Source organism: Hippocampus zosterae, chromosome 16, assembly GCF_025434085.1.
Source record: "Hippocampus zosterae strain Florida chromosome 16, ASM2543408v3, whole genome shotgun sequence".
NCBI classification, from domain to species: Eukaryota; Metazoa; Chordata; class Actinopteri; order Syngnathiformes; family Syngnathidae; genus Hippocampus; species Hippocampus zosterae.
Window position 1 is genome coordinate 14,169,740 of NC_067466.1, and position 15,853 is coordinate 14,185,592.

Genomic DNA, 15,853 nt, shown 5'->3' on the forward strand with positions numbered 1-15,853 from the left:
TTAAGGTTCTGCCATTTCTCAAACTAAATACAATAACGTGTAGTATGGTTATGGTATTCAATTGTGGGTGGATTCATTTGTCACAATCGACGACAACTGTCGCCTCTCTCGTCCACATTTGGGCGTCTTGTATGATCAACTAAAACTCAATTCAAGCGAAGTGAATTTGAATGCGCCATCAAAATTCGAGGACGTTATGAACATGTGACCGGAACTACTGTAAAGCCTGACTTGTTTAGGAAGAAATGCTTGAAAGGAGCACCTTTCACTATTCGTAATAGCCAATCAAAGCAGACTTCCATGACCAGCAGCCAATCAGCGAATGGCTTCACTGTCGGAGTCTCATTCAAACTCGAAATTGCTTTCATAGCCCCTTCCGTCTATCTGGTGCATAGTTTGAACGACGATACTGTGCAAACAGTGTTTAGACGGGCCAAAAGTCTCCGGTTACTTTGAAGTGGTTTTATATACGATTTGAGAGACTGGTTACAGTCTTTTGAGAACAAGCGTCCTTTGAACCTTTTCTCCAAACGAGGTAAGTTCAAAACAACCGAAATTTCGTGCCTATATATGCTCTTTAAATCGTACCTAAGTGTTACGTAGCATTAATTGTATGTCAAATCATAACGTTTTCTCCACCTGCATCGAATTTTATTTTATCATACATATTGGTGATTTATAGTCATGTTTATACTCGAAGGAATTTTGCAAACACGACTAGTCTTCACTGTAGCAACAAACAAATGGTAATTTCAATCATTAATCGTAATTTGGGAAAGTGAGATTAAGTTTTTACTTTTTTCCACGCGTTATATGGGAGCGGTTGGAGAAATCCTTCCTGTTTGGCAGCTGTGTAGAAGTTACGTTTTGACACTCCCTCACGTGCACGGATTAGCAGTAAGCTGCGGACTGTACAAATACTCGGCGAATAAATGTCAACTGCAATGTGTATACTATAGTTGAGATATGTGCTATGCAAGAGGTGTTTCAGTAGGTAAGACGGACCTTTAATTATACAGACGCTATTTTGCACCCATCGAACCTGACATACATTGTCCTCTTGGCAACAGGTCAATGGCGTTTTCTTTGTCCTCGACGTGTGCGTCCCCTTTCGACGAAGGGGAAGATATGGCTGTGTTTGAGTCCACTGCAGCAGACTATGGAGGCTTGGGCATGCCGCGTCTTCCTGAGCTCTCAGTCATATCACCGGGTTTGGACACCCGGCCTTGCACCATGGGGCCGGTAAGTATTACTGGATTAGGTCTTTTATGATCTCTGCTTTTAGTGTTTTCATTGTATGGTTTGATTTAAAAACTAAATGTCTAATGCAGAGTTTACCCTTCTCCAGTTTACTCACTTGTTCAATAAGTCACTTGTCAAACTATTTTGGCTGTCATGAATTCACAAATCACGATTCAAGTCCTGATCGCATTCTTATTTTAGGAATTGGCTTCCAAACCTGCTGTGACGAGGCAAGGAAGTGGAGGCAAAGGCGACACGGATAGGGTGAAAGTCTTCCTGCGTATAAGGCCTCTCACAGTGTTGGAGAGAGAGAGGGGTGAAGAACAGGTCCGAATTTTCATCTATGCTGCACCTCGGTTATGGTTGTCGTGCCTCTCTAAATGTGCTCCTCCTCCAGGAATGTGTGGACGTACAAGATGAAGAGACCTTGTTGCTCAAAGCTCCCAAGTGCTCACAAAACATGAAGATGGCAGAGAGGGGCATCTCTCAGAGCATTCACAAGTTCACTTTTTCCAAGGTGGGTTACTCTTATAAGCACATTAGACACAATGAAGGGCCTGTGATGATGGCCTTAAAAAAATCAATTCATAATTCCACAAAAATTGTCGTTTGCCGAACATAAACACAACCCGGTAGAAAAAGTCACATCATAATTTGGCCTAGTTTCCAAGCTAGAAACTGTTTTTTGCCATTGATGAAGAACTGAATTGATTAAGAAACCCTTTATTAGCCTTGCAATGGAGAAATGGCAAGAACTGTAACAACATATGCTTTGTCTCGTTGATCTCTGCTTGTATAAGATTTGTGGACCGGAGACGACACAGCAAGATTTTTACGAGAGCACCATGAAGGAGATGGTCAAAAATGTTCTTCGGGGAGAAAATAGACTCCTGTACACTTACGGCGTCACCAATTCCGGAAAGACTTACACCATTCAAGGTGAAATTATGTTTTGCTATGAGCTAGACGAAACACAAAATTCCCAGTGCTCATCATTGATTGAAGTGACAGCGTTGAAGCCTTCCTAAACATTGAAACCGTTTCCTGAATATCCCAAATATATTTGTTTTTTTTTTTTTTTTTTTTTTTGCAGGCACCGGTCGCGACGCAGGCCTCCTTCCCAGAGCTTTAGTGTCTCTGTTCCGAAAACTGCAGGGCCGTCTGTATGGCGCCATGGACCTGAAGCCTGTCTTGTACCAGGACGTGAGACATCTGGAGCCCTCTGAGGTCAGGGTGGAGGAAATGCGCAGAAACTCTCTACTCAAAGAGGTATCCCCCCCGCCCCCCCCAAAAAAAACAACCCAGAGCACGAAGTAGTGTCTGCCGCTGATTAGTTGCACATTAGAATTATGAATGCGTTACAGGATGAGAACCCGAGTTCTTGTCGAGGTGGCAACACGACAACGTGGGACAGCGGCATCGGGGGTCTTTCGGTTACAAGCCACATTGCTACCCAACTGGAAGGTAAGGAACATATATATATATATATATTTTTTGCTTTATGTTGGACTTCCTGAACCCCCCCCCCCCAAAAAAAAACGGGAACGGCGTATAGTTTCAGCTAAATGCTTCAGTCGTCCTGAAATGCACACATCCTTACCCTGCAGACAGCGTGTGTCTGGAGCCCGACGGCCTCTCCCACAGCGGCGGAGACGACCTTGAGGAAGGGCTGCAGTTCTCCATCTGGGTGTCCTTTTACGAGATCTACAACGAGTTCCTGTACGACTTACTGGATGCCGCGTCCTCTCTGCAGCCGAGAAAGAGGATCACGCTGCGACTTAGCGACGACAAGCACGGCAATCCCTATGTGAAGGGTAATAAATTGACAGCAATGCAAATGTGACGTTGCCATTTTTGAAATGACCAAAACGATGCGTACACGGGGGTGGGGGGTGTATGTGCCGTACTGTATGAATGGATGCTGTCATTGGACGCTGATGTTCTGTGTATGTCATCTTTAGCTGTGTTTTGCCGACGTTGTGCGTTTGTAAATTTTTGCTGTGTCCGCTGGTTGCGTCAGACCTCACATGGGTTCAGGTCCGGAGTGCAGAGGAAGCTTGGAAGATTCTGAGAACCGGACATCGGAACCAAAGTTTTGCCAGCACACATCTCAACCAAAACTCGAGTCGTAGGTAGGAGTCTTTCAAGTTATTTTCATTTCTTTGTGTATTGGTGTGACGTGATAATGTTCCTGATTTTCTTCTCCGAGCTTACCCTTCCTCCCTCCCCCCATCTTTTCAGCCATAGCATTTTCTCCATTCGTGTCCTGCACATCCGCCCGAATGCAGAATCTGGTCAGAACATGCACCTCAGCGAGTAAGTCGACTCTTTTTGGGTGTCGTCAAATATCCCACTTCCTTTTTCTGTCGTCTACTTTACTCATCTGCTCTCACGCGGACTCTCGACAGACTGACCGTGTGTGATCTAGCTGGCTCGGAACGCTGCAAAGAGCAGCGCAACGGTGAACGGATGAAGGAGGCAAACAACATCAACACCTCCCTCCTGACACTGGGCCGCTGTATCGCTGCTCTGAGACACAACCAGAGCAATAAGTACGCGCTCGACTACAACTTGCGGTGCTCGGTTTGCAAAATAAACTTCACCGTATACAAGAATTTATGAAACCGTTTTTATTTTTTTTTACGAAATGCACTAAAGGGGTAGCACCCAAATTTCGTTGTGTTCTAGACAATGACAATGAAGGCGATTCTGATTCTGAATGTCGCAAATTTGGGGTTCACAGGTCACGGCCACCTCAAGTGGTGCCCTTCAGGGACAGCAAGCTGACGCGGGTGCTTCAGGGTTTCTTTTGTGGCCGAGGAACATCCAGCATGGTGGTCAATATCAACACGTGCGCCTCCATCTATGACGAGACTCTCCAAGCCCTCAAGTTCTCGGCTATCGCTTCCCAAGTAAGCATCTACATTTGGACTGACTTTTTAGTTTTTGCTTATTAGACCAAAGCAAGGTGATGAGTTTCTCCTCCCCCCTTTCTAGCTGGTCCATGGACCCTCCACAAAAACCAGAGTGGCGTACATACTGTCCCTGTTGCGTGAGCCAGCGAATAGGAATGACAGCACGGTGTCGGAAGGGGATGCAGACGAGAGCGATGTGGAGGATGGCGATATCACCATGTTGAATACCGAGGTAAGTCGTTGCATGAGGCGAAGGGACGTTTTCGCTCCATATAACTTCGCCCTCATGTCGGTGTTGAAAATGTTTGTGTGGAAGTTGTCCCGTGGGCAGCAAATGTTAACGCTAACTGTCGCTTCTTCGATATAAAGTCATTTGGCGTAGAACTTGGGCAAATGTGAATAGTCATGTCTGCTTTATTAATTTTATGTATTTTTTAAAAGTCTTTGCTGCAGGCCATTGACGTCCTGAAGCGAGAGGTGCAGCGCCAGCGGCAAGAAAAAGAACTTCTCGAGGCTAACGTGAGGGAGCAGGTTGTCGCAGAGATGATGGAAGTCATTTCCAGAATGCAAGATGATTTCAGGTGTGCTGAGCACGTACCATGTAGCCTTTTTTTGGGGGGGGGGTTCCAAAGAATAAAAAAATTGATCTGCTCCTGTCCCACAGTGAGACCTTGGAAGCAGAGCGAGCTCTGATCGAAGAGCGCTGCGAGGACAAAATAACAAACCTACAGAAACATTTGAAGAAATTCTATAGCCAAGAGTTAAAGGTGACTTTTGCACTCTTGACGTAAAGAATGTCGGGGGTGGGGGGTGGGGGTGGAAGTCGATGTCAACCGTCTACTCTGATGTAGGAGCGTGATCAGGAGATTGAAGAACTGGCCGTTGCCCTGGAGCGAAAGATGACGAGTGAGGCGGGCCCTCCGCCCAAGCAAGAACTTGAGGGCCCCCGGCGGTCTCAGCGCCTCAGCACCCAGAGAGAAGACGCGCGACTGCGGGAAGAGCTCGAACTGTGTCGTGCTGAGCTGCGAAGCAAGACGCAGGGTATGTTCCGATGTTGTTGTGTAAACAAATGATAAGGCGGCCACCCGCCACACCCCCCTTTCATTGTTTCCCCCTGGTTGCTATTGCAGAGTTGTCGCAGTTAAAAATCCAGCTGGAAGCACCAGAAACTGCGGGCGCCAACGCTGCCGTCCGCAAGCTGGTCGAGGGACAAAGGGTTAGGAGCCCCCCCCCCCCTCGACTAAATCCACTGGCGCTCATGGCCTCCGCTAATTTTTTGCTTCCGCCCCCCCGACAGAACCTGCGTCAGCTGCGCTCGGATTTGCAGAAGCTCGGCTCCGACTTGCAGTCTGGCGAACGGGCCTGCTGCCGCAACACGGGCGGCGAGAGGCTGCGGCACGCGTTGGCTGCGGCGGATGAAACGCTACTCAAGCAGGTACGTTTTTTTTTTTCCCTTCGCCATCGCGACTTATGACCCTTCAAGACAATCTGAACAGTATTCACAGTCGTCTTGTATTCTAGATCTGTGAATGCCTCGTATTAAAGACGTACTGATTAGCTGAGAATACGCTGTTGTTTATTTCAACAATTCTCAAAGTAATTTTCCTTCTCCCCCCCCCCCTCCCTCTCCCTTTCATTTTCACTCACCTCTAACCCTGCACAAGCAGCTTTAATAAATACTAATCGATTGAAACCAATGGGGTGACTTTTGCGTGCTCGAGCATGTGGAGGGTTTGCTGTCCTAACTCCTTCGGGTGACCACGCCTTCACCGCGCCCGTTTAACCCCGTTGACCCACTTCCTCTTAGGACCAGATCCTGGTGGAGCTGCAGAACGGCCTGACGCTGGTCAAAGCCGACCTGAGGCGCAAGGTCGAGATCCCCGTTCAGGCGCAGGCCGTCCAGTCTCTCCCGGTGCCCCGCCTGGGCTTTGCCACGCCCACTTCCTGCAAGAAGCGGGGATGCGCCGCCGTGGTGGCCAGTAACTCTGAGAACAAGCCTCCTCAGAAGAGGCCCTTTTACCACTCTTTGTTCCCCGCTTGCACGCCAACGCGCAAATACAACACGCGCAACGCCGCGGACAGCGCCCAAACCCCGTACTCGCGGATCCTGAGGTCACGCCAGCAGTCTCCGCCGGCGACTCCTATCGCCACCCCTCGCAGCCTACGAGGCAAGTATTGAGCTTGTTCACGCTTCGTCGGCTGCGTGCGTGCATATTGGCGCTTTTGGTTTTGTGACCTTCGTACAGTTCTGATGTTCAACTAAGGAGGAAAAACTTTGAAAGGGGTTGTGTATTTTCACAGATGTGGTGCTTCTTATTCTTCTTGGGGATTTCAAGTATGTTCTTCATATTATATATAACGGCAAATATTCTTTGTAACAACTGTGCTCTCAACAAAGCTCATAGTGTCTTAGTATACTATTTAAAGGTTCTTTGTATGCAACAGAAGAGGTTTTGTTCGATTGGAAAACCTTGGCTATTGTATGCAAACAACCTTGTCATTATTTAAAGATATAAGGGAAGTGTTTAAACAATTTTGGCATGTGTTCACTGTGCTTGATCGCAGGCGTTTTGTTGCCCAAAGGGTGGTGGGTGGGGAAAAAAAAGACCGCGCAGCTAAACAAGTTTTATTATCAAACTGCATGCAACATCCAGTAAATGTTTTGAACACGATCTGCTCGGTTTGCCATCATTTTCATGGAGATAGTCCAAAGCAAGCGGGCGCATCAGGGTGTGAAGGAGATGACATTGAGTGGCGACACCCTCCGAACGGGTGTTGCTGCGTTGTTATTGTTGTTGGAGAGCGGGGCAAACACATCGCATGACGGTGTCTCCGCCTGATCTCTCACCTGAGAGATTTGCCTCAACAGAGCTTTCCCCTCTTCTCGTGCCTGTAAAAGTATTCGGGGGGGGGGGGGGGGGGGGTAGTGTGATGCTGAATCCGGTAACATTTCTGGACTGCACACGAACGCTCACATCGTTGTAGTCACAGCAGCGCTGGGCGCAGAGAGACGCTTCGTCGTAGAGTTTGTTCTTGAAATAGTGCTGACCGAGGTATTTGAGGGCCGTGCTGACTTCAGTGTGTTCCAACTGTTCCTGTGTGAACGACAGTATTTGGAAGGAAATCGTTTGGAGCTCCAGCTACTTCAAACTGTACGAAAGAGGAAATCGGAACCGGCGGGTTGGTGTCCAGGCCCTCCAGAGCCCAAATAGTTGCGCCCCCCCCCCAAAAAAAAGCTACTAACGTGTCTATTTTCTTGCCCTTTGAGAGGCTTTACCTCGAACAGAGCCACAAGTTTATATCAAGTGCTTACCCTACAGGAGAAGACGTCTTGGGTGTAAAGCATGTAACTCTGGGCGGCTTCATCGTTTTCATTCAGCTGTTCATGGAGCCTGAATGAGACAAATATTCACATTTAGCATTGTTGGGATGACAAGGAAAATACACCCAACACTTCAGTAGGTATACCCCAACAATGCCATGGAATGGCATTCAAGACGGGAGCTGGATTATATCTGCCTGTACCAAGATGAAAATGTGAAATATGCCACCTTACTTTGCCAATTTGAGTAACGCCATCTTCTCTACGTCTCCAACAGAATACGCCCTCCAGTAACACTGAAACAAAAAAAAAAACGTGCGTGTCTCCAAACATGCGCATGGGCAAAGGAAAGAATACCGTCTTAGTTTGGGTAAGCTACCTTCTTGGCTTCAACGGTCTGGGACAGTTTTTCATAGCTTTCGCCCAGCGCAATCAACATGCGTGAATCATTAGGCCTGCGACCGCAATAAATCGTGAACATCGCTATTGGCTTCCATGTCGACGATAGACGAGAGTCGGATACAAACCTGAGCTGGTGAGCCTTTCGATAATAGTAGAGGCAGTAGAAGGGCATCTTGAGAATCTCATAAGTTTGGCCTAAGCCGTACCAGGCTCGATAGTCCCGTTTGTTGACTTCAATGGCGTGTCTGACGTAGGCAAAAACATACTCGTGACGCTCACCTTAATGTGATCGGCGAAAAGAAGCGGTCGCTAACCTGTAAGCTTGTATGGCGGCCGACGTGTTCTTCATCTCCATGTACTCGTGGCCCATGAGCGTCCAGGCACTCAGGCAGCGAGGATTTAGTTTGAGGGCCCGCTGAAAATACAGCGCCGCCTTTTCGTGCTGCGAGCGCAAGCTGTAGTAGTTGCCTGACACAATAATCCAGTTTAGTTCGCCGACAATACCGCCGCTTAGTAGAAATACGCATTGCCAAATAGTGGGCCACGGTGTGATCAATGCGTACCGATGACGCAGCACGTCTCCACTCGGTACTTGTCGATCTCCACCAACGTGTGGGCCAAGTAACTCAATTCGGGCTTCATGATCTGTGGAAGCACACCAAAGAAAATGTTCCGTCATTTTTGTTTCTCTTCCACGTCCGTCTTAAAAAGGCCTCACCTTGACGTAGAGCAGGTTGGAGAAAGTATCCATGTTGTCGATGCGATAGGGGTCGTGTTCTCTGAGCTTGTTGAACAGAGCCACCGCCTGGTCAATATCTGCAAGGATAGCGCTCAAATGATTTCTCCAAAATGGTTGCAAAATCTGTGATTGTTGCAGTGTGACTCGGATGAGATGGTGGGAATTTTTTACGGTTTGGGGGAGAAAAAAAAAACCTCGAATGTTGTGGTAGGCGACGGCCATCTGCGAAATGATGTAAGTGCTTTTGGTGAAGCCGGCGTCCATGAGGTTCTGGTACTTCTGCAACGCCTCTTTGATCATCTGCAGTTCGGTGTACATGTGGGCCAAAAAGAAGTCCTTCATCCAGCAGTCAGCCAACGACAGAGACTTGAGCTACAAGAGGACCAGAGGATGGATTTTTAGTCGCTCCGCCCTTTGCCCCCGCCGCAAGCTAACGCCCGTGCTTTTAAACGTCGGCTTTGAACCATTTCAATGTTGGTGACAAGGTTGCTGAGCTCCTGCCACGCCCCCCAGTGAAGAGGAAGGGCGTGAATGGCCTCCACGAAAACTTCCACCGCCTCCTTTAGCAGATCCAGTTTTCGAAGCACCACTCCGTACCTGCCATTTTACACACATACAAACCGCTCGCATCAATCTAGCGCAGTTTCTTTTCTAGATTTTGCCGCCTCGTTTTATATCCTGTAAATTAAGTGCAATTTGGATAATTGATGTCTGTGCGATACACTGGTTGAGAATTACTGCATTGATCAATGTCTGACTGAAAAAGTCAAAGAATATTTCTTACAGGTATAAGGCAAAACCATCCAGCTCTCCTGCGCTGTGCTTCTTACTCAGCTCCACCCGCAGTTCTCGCAAAGCTTCGTTGCGCACCTGACCCTTCTCCAGAGGACCTACAAACAGTTATGCTCACGTTGATAGTCCGAAAACCTCAAACACTTTGGGCTCTCTATTACTTTGTCCTCACCCAGGCTGTCGACAGTCTCATCATCCTTCTTTTTCTCACCAGACTGCAAACAAACAAAAAAAGCTTTCAGCTCAGCAGTGTGAAAATGTTATCCAAGTGGGTTGGTGGGTTGATGCCTGACGGTTACCAGGTAACGTGAATACATGTAGAGGAAGTAAGCTTTCTGACTGGTGCACCCCTTCAAAAAGTAGGCAGCGCGGTCGTACTCTTTCAAGTCAAAGTAGGATTTGGCCAGCGTGAGTGCATCGAGGTCTTGTATGTCTTCCTGTAGGTGCAAAGCCGGTTGGGGAGAAAAACTTTAGTAAAACTAAGCAGAATCATCACATGCACCCCATGTGTACATTGCCCCGAGACAACTTTTGCGGTGATTTTTACTTGCACCGTTTATTATTCAGTTGTTTGCATTAAAGCTGTGCCAGTATTGAAAAAGAATACGAGGTACAAACCTCTGAAAAGGGATTTGGTAGTGGTAACGCATGCTTGGGAAGAGGATCCAAAGCAAAGGCCAACTCAGAAGCCCTAAATCACGGAAGACGGAAAACAGCAGTTATGTGTGATGAGATCATACAGCAAGCCACGGGAAAGTTCCGTTTTCACGCCATTGATCTGAAAATGACTTATTGCAGACAAACAATTTCTCTTTGCTCACCTCTCTGCCAGTGTATGTACTGTATATACAACACGAACAGCTTTTGTTGACATGTGTGCACTTTAGTTGGATACATTTCTCCACCTAGCGAGCAAGCTATTCAGTCAGCAACCCGTGTAGTACGATTTTATTACGTTTTTTTGTTTTATTTGGTTTAAAAAAATGCAAAAGAAGCAAACGGTGAGGTAAACAACACAAAAGGGTCACTTCGGCGGGTGACAAATTGTCAGTGCCTCGACAGTTACTGAGTCTCAGTCTTACCATTTGGCGCTCTGTAAAAGTCCTCTTTCTTTACAAAGCCATGTTGCAGACAGGAGCTGCTTTTTAATTTGCACCAGGTCCCCAAACTCACTGTGGAGCGCCGCCATGTTCATACTCGACAAAGAAAGCTCGCTATTGGTTGACGTTCCTCGTCTTTGTGACGTCACTTCCTGCTTCTCAAAACCGTTCTTGTCGGAACGTCGAAAGGCCACTCGTTTTATTTTATTTTTAATATGCGATTAATTTTTCATTTGCTGTTATTAACTATACAATCATGAGTTATTATTCATTTATCATGATTTATTTCATCAACTTTGTTCACATGCATAATAGGCAACCTTCACTTTCAGATGTAGGAAGAGTTGTTATATATTTTTTACAATCCTCTTTATTTTGTTGTCTACACACCCAGGAAATTTGACCTCTGCATTTGACCAACTACATTGAAATACCAGCGTTTTTTTTTTGTTTTTTACACAACCAGGCGCTGAATTCCTTTCAAATGGCTGAGGAATATTTTTACTGCATTACAACTAATTACTATTATGAATTGTACTTGTACCATTGTGTTCAACACAAACAAATGTGTAGCATAGCATCTAGTTCCGAAAAGAAAAAAAAAAGACACTGCTTTGTTTTAGTCCCCACATGCCACCACACCATTTGGGCTTTTCCTTTCTCCTGAATGTCAGGCTTTCAGGAATAAATTGCAAAACATAATTTAGCAGTAGTGATGTCAAACCCCCATTTGTACTTGCATTATTATGTACATTCACTTACAGTGACTTGAGATCAATAACTCGGGGCTAAGTTTTAAAGGAACAGGCACAATGTGACTTTTGCTTGTACCAAGAGTGTGTATTTTTTAATGACCTATCCAGATGCTGTCATTGGCCTCTACATAGCCTCAATTCTTCGGAGCACCGCTCATCATGTTTCTGTCTGTCAAAATCAGTAGCGTTACGGCCTTTTTTTTTTTTTTACATTTCCTACTTTGCCTCGATTCTTTTGCGTTATGCACAATATTGAAAATAAATGGCTTTAAATCGCACAGGTGCACATCGCCAGCAAACCCCCCTTGTGACAGCTGCGCAAAGCACTTAAGTGGGAGTAAAAGACCACTCCTGAAATAGCTTGGAGTCGAAGATGTTTATAGTGAAAATCTCAGAGCAGGAAACATTCACAGCATGGCAAATTAGTGAACATCTTTTGGTAGTGCAAGGCCTGAATTTTGCTGAATAAAAAGAAGACATGTTTTTGTGAGCTTAGGGATGAAATCCAACGCAAAATAAGCCTCAGAACTTAACCTCAGCCTCAACCTCAGAACTATGAAGCAGAATTGTGAACCACTCCCCACCGTGCTGCCTATCCGGCAGTCCACAATGACCGGTACACATACGGTACATATTTGCAGCACTGTCACTGGATATATCAAAATTTAACTTTACACATTTGCAGTATGTACTAACATACTCAAACAAACTGCTGTGCTGCTACCAATATTGCATAAGTAACGTGAATTATGTCGTACCTAATTTGGCCTTAGGGTGGCAGTGTTGCGCTGCCTTCCCCTTGAGTGCAAGCGACACAATTGAACCCCCACTTCAGAGCAGATCGCTTCAGGTTTGCGTCGTGTTCATTTCATTGTGTTTGATGCTTGAAAGGTGTCGGGAAAAGGGCACACATCTGCTGTCAGGTGACCAATGCCGTTTGCCATTTCCACATTTGGTTACGGAACTTTCAAATCTGCATGTTTCAAGAAACTGTCCCATTGTCCAGCGCTATTGATACCATGAGATCGCATAGCCTAGCGATTGCTACAAATATTTTCCAAAGTGGTTCATATCCTTGCTAATTTAGAAAAGGAGTAAGGCACAGTCTCTGAACTACAATATAGCTCCCTCTATAGCCAAGAGAGGGAGAATACACCAACACTGTGTTGTGATGGATAGTGATGCTCCACTCTTCGCACGCTTTGAAGAAATACCATTTCCTCTCGTTTAGTTTGAGCTTCTCCCCTCGGCTCACCTCACATCTTATTCTCTGTCGGGCATGTTTGCCCATTTCGCGCGGCAAGCAAAAGCCACTTACATAGAAGACCGACAAAGTAATCAAGTCAGACTGCAGTTTACAAGGCCGAGCGCACGGCTGACTGAGCAGGTTGAAAGAGGTGCAGAGACAGGCCAGAGAGACCATCCCTTTCTCTCAGCCCTTCCTCACTTTCTTGTTCTCATCTTGTTCCCATTTCTTGCTCTCATTCTCGTACACAGCCACACTTTTGGTGTTCTCTTTACCTCCCTAATACTGCACTTAAACAACCCCCGCATATGCGTGTATCCCGCAGGTATATGAGGAGCAGCGGAAAGGAAAATTCAAGAAGACGCTGAGACTGAATTTTAAGACAGCTATGTAATTGAATGGGGAACACGCTGACAACCGTATTGTTGTGTTACGTGTGTGTGTATGTGTGTGCGCGTGTGCGTAGTTTGTGTGCCATCCATATCATGAATATCATGTATGGTGGACCAGATGGGGGGGTGGCATGATCTCTAAGTGTGTAATGATGTTGAATAGACGACTGCTGAATTGATCTGTCAGAAATCTGACGTTGAGGCAAACATATTTGCATGAAGAAAAACAACTCAGATGCTCGGCAGCTGTTTGGCAATATGTTGAGATTTTAACTTTGAAAATATCAGCGGGAATGTCTGAGGCCATAAAAATAAACACATTTGTGAGCAAAAAAAAAAAAAAACACTTATGTACATCTGTTGCGTTTGTGTAAGTAAGCATGAAAAAGCCGCTTCACAGACATGCTCATCCCCGGGGTTTCAATCTTTAGGGCCCGGCTCGGAGTTGTGCGATTGGCCGCTGATGTTGTTTAGCCGAACTGGAGAGGAGCCAATGGCTGCGACTCATCAGGGCCAGCCACCACCTGAGCACTGGCCTCACTCATGCTCATGCTTTTAATGCATTATTTGGACGCCACAATCCACCGCATGGCTCTAAGAGCTGTTTAATGCCCGATATATTCCTGGGAGTTACTTAGCAACAAAATTGTAAAGTGCCGAAGAGCGTATAGCAAGACATGATGTTTCGTGACTGTGAATTCCGCCTGAGCGATGACAATGAGCAGATTGAGTAGCAACGGTGGCTGTTACCTGAGCCCTGAGCAACCTTGAGGTCATTTCCAGTCAACAGCAAGTGGCAAAATGGCCACCCTTCTAATTCATATTCCCAAAGTGCAATGTTAAGCGTAATGCAAGTTTCCGACTGCATAGACCATTTTGTTGAAATCATCATTTCTGACTTGACTTTCCTTTTAAGTAAGGTAGAAAAGAAAGTTGTAAAGTGAAATTAAAAAGAAAGATAAACAAATATTGCGTTGCAGAGTCATCAATCAAGAGCACCGTTACAAGTGAAAGTAAAATACCATTTGATGTTCCATTTAAACTCTTCTGACGAGTACCCACAAAGTTATTGAAAAAAAAAAGTAACAAATAATAACATCAATGTAGCTTCTTACTGCTCAATCTCTGGTTGATATTAATTTCAACTAAACGGCTACTTAAAAAGTTGTATGCCATAATAAAAGCACTCATCAAGCTTTTATTATGGCATGAGATATTTTTTAAAATTCTGAATTCAATCAGATGGCAGGTTGACCAGAATGGTGCTCAACCTGTGCTCTTCTGTTGGCCTACTTACAGAAAGAAAAATAAAATAAAATACAAGTTGTCTCCTGCGGGTTAGTGTGACATTTCTTTGCTCGCCTGTTTTGTCAGCAAAGATAATATTTGATTGTGGTTAAATGGGGAGAAAAGGGCACAACAAACAGCAACGGACTGCTGCAATTCGCATCCACAGTGTCAAGGTGGCGTGTGATGTGTACCAGAAAAGACGGCAGGCCGCGGGTGAGTGCTCGGACAGATGTGTCTCGTCTGTACACACTGCAGGGGGGGTGTGAGGGGGGTGTCGAGTGGGATGGTTTGGCTACAGGATTAATTTGCCCTTTGAGACAGGTGCTGAGAGGAGCGGGAGTAGACACAATGAATCTAATGTTACGTGACCCCACCCGCGGCTCCACTTTTACGTCCATGGGACACTGGGAGCATAAAGCCAACTAATTCATATGGAAAATCTCTGTCAACGATATGCTTTTACACCAGCACGGTTATCTCCAGTAATGTGAGAGCCCTCTCCTTTGAGTAATTTAGGATTTTCTCTGCAGTACAATAAGCTGCTGTAGCATTTGCGGCAACAGCTTGAAAACATCATCGTCCGATGTTAAAATACCGATTCAATTAAAACGGGCGTCTCTGAAGAGTGCAGACTACGAGTACCGTTACTATCCGGACTACTCGCTGCTTTGAGTGTTAGAAAAAGTAAGCGTAATAATACTAGTTGGAGGTATTCTAGATCGTCGATCGCAATTGACAGGTAGCTCGCAGACTGGTCCAAAGTCGATCGCGAGGGGTGTAGAGGTTTGGTTTGGTTATTGAACATATAACATACAGTAATAATTTGACAGAAAAGAAAGTAAATAAAATAGTAAAAAGGACAGAGAAATCAGTCATCATTCAACACAGTTATTATGTTCAAGGGAGTAGGAAGAAGTTAAAAAAACGTATCTAGTCCTACCCCGTGTTATGTGTTTATATCTAAGAAATCATTTTTATATCAATGAGAAAAGATAAAGTAAAAAAACAAACATTTATGTATCTCTGTGCATGAGTAATATACCCCAATCATCATATCAGTCTCACTTTCAAAAAAAGTATTTAAAAAAATAAAATACCTTTAACCTGCGGTGGCATGTGACCACCGTCGACCGGAAGTTGTTAGCCGTCTGCAATTGCAGCTTGCGATCAGAGCTGTCGCGATATAGCTGTTGTTGTTATTATTATTAGTATTATTATTATTATCAGTCAAAGTTCGTTTCGTGTACAATTGACCGATGGCACTCGCACAGAATGGCGTTTTGGAGGAAGCTGCAAAAGTGCGTCGCACGCATCCGCGTCAAGTCTCCCATTCAGGTAGGCAGGAAATCCTTTTCACAAACTCATCAACTATTGTGTCTTACTTTATTTTTCTTTGACATCACCAGCGAAAGAGTGAAAATAATTCTACTCCACCCTTCAGTTTCATGAAAATGTGTTGATTCGATCTTGTGATGCGTCATGTTTGCAAAATATAACAATAACCAATACGAATACCCCAGACCAAAAAAAGAAAAATGTTTTGAATCGAGTTTTAGATAACAGAAGGTGACCGACTACACGTAGCTCTTCTTGCCTCGGAAGCTCTAAAAATATATCGTCCAGTGTTTTAAATGACATAAATGGCTTCCTTCTTTTTC

At 45.3% G+C, this 15,853-nt stretch overlaps 2 protein-coding genes across 2 annotated transcripts; one reads left to right on the forward strand and one right to left on the reverse strand.

Moving 5' to 3' along the window:
- The first annotated feature begins 374 nt into the window (after positions 1-374).
- On the forward strand, positions 375-6,745 carry kif20a (kinesin family member 20A). Its single transcript, XM_052046695.1, has 19 exons — positions 375-535; positions 1,071-1,242; positions 1,444-1,569; positions 1,640-1,759; positions 2,043-2,181; positions 2,336-2,511; positions 2,607-2,706; positions 2,850-3,056; positions 3,263-3,374; positions 3,484-3,558; positions 3,651-3,794; positions 3,986-4,154; positions 4,240-4,389; positions 4,599-4,738; positions 4,822-4,924; positions 5,009-5,198; positions 5,288-5,373; positions 5,455-5,592; positions 5,965-6,745. The coding sequence occupies exons 2-19, from the start codon at positions 1,075-1,077 to the stop codon at positions 6,334-6,336; spliced, it is 2,715 nt and encodes a 904-aa protein (XP_051902655.1). The 5' UTR covers positions 375-535; positions 1,071-1,074; the 3' UTR covers positions 6,337-6,745.
- Positions 6,746-6,772: 27 nt separating this feature from the next.
- cdc23 (CDC23 (cell division cycle 23, yeast, homolog)) lies at positions 6,773-10,646 on the reverse strand. The gene is made up of 16 exons (XM_052046720.1): positions 10,495-10,646; positions 10,031-10,103; positions 9,712-9,849; positions 9,585-9,627; positions 9,405-9,510; positions 9,085-9,217; positions 8,815-8,992; positions 8,600-8,697; positions 8,445-8,526; positions 8,196-8,349; positions 8,007-8,126; positions 7,859-7,934; positions 7,714-7,775; positions 7,471-7,549; positions 7,133-7,252; positions 6,773-7,047 (listed from the first exon to the last, which is right to left on the reverse strand). Exons 1-16 carry the CDS (start codon positions 10,605-10,607, stop codon positions 6,883-6,885), a joined length of 1,740 nt encoding a protein of 579 aa, XP_051902680.1. The 5' UTR covers positions 10,608-10,646; the 3' UTR covers positions 6,773-6,882.
- Positions 10,647-15,853: the final 5,207 nt, after the last annotated feature.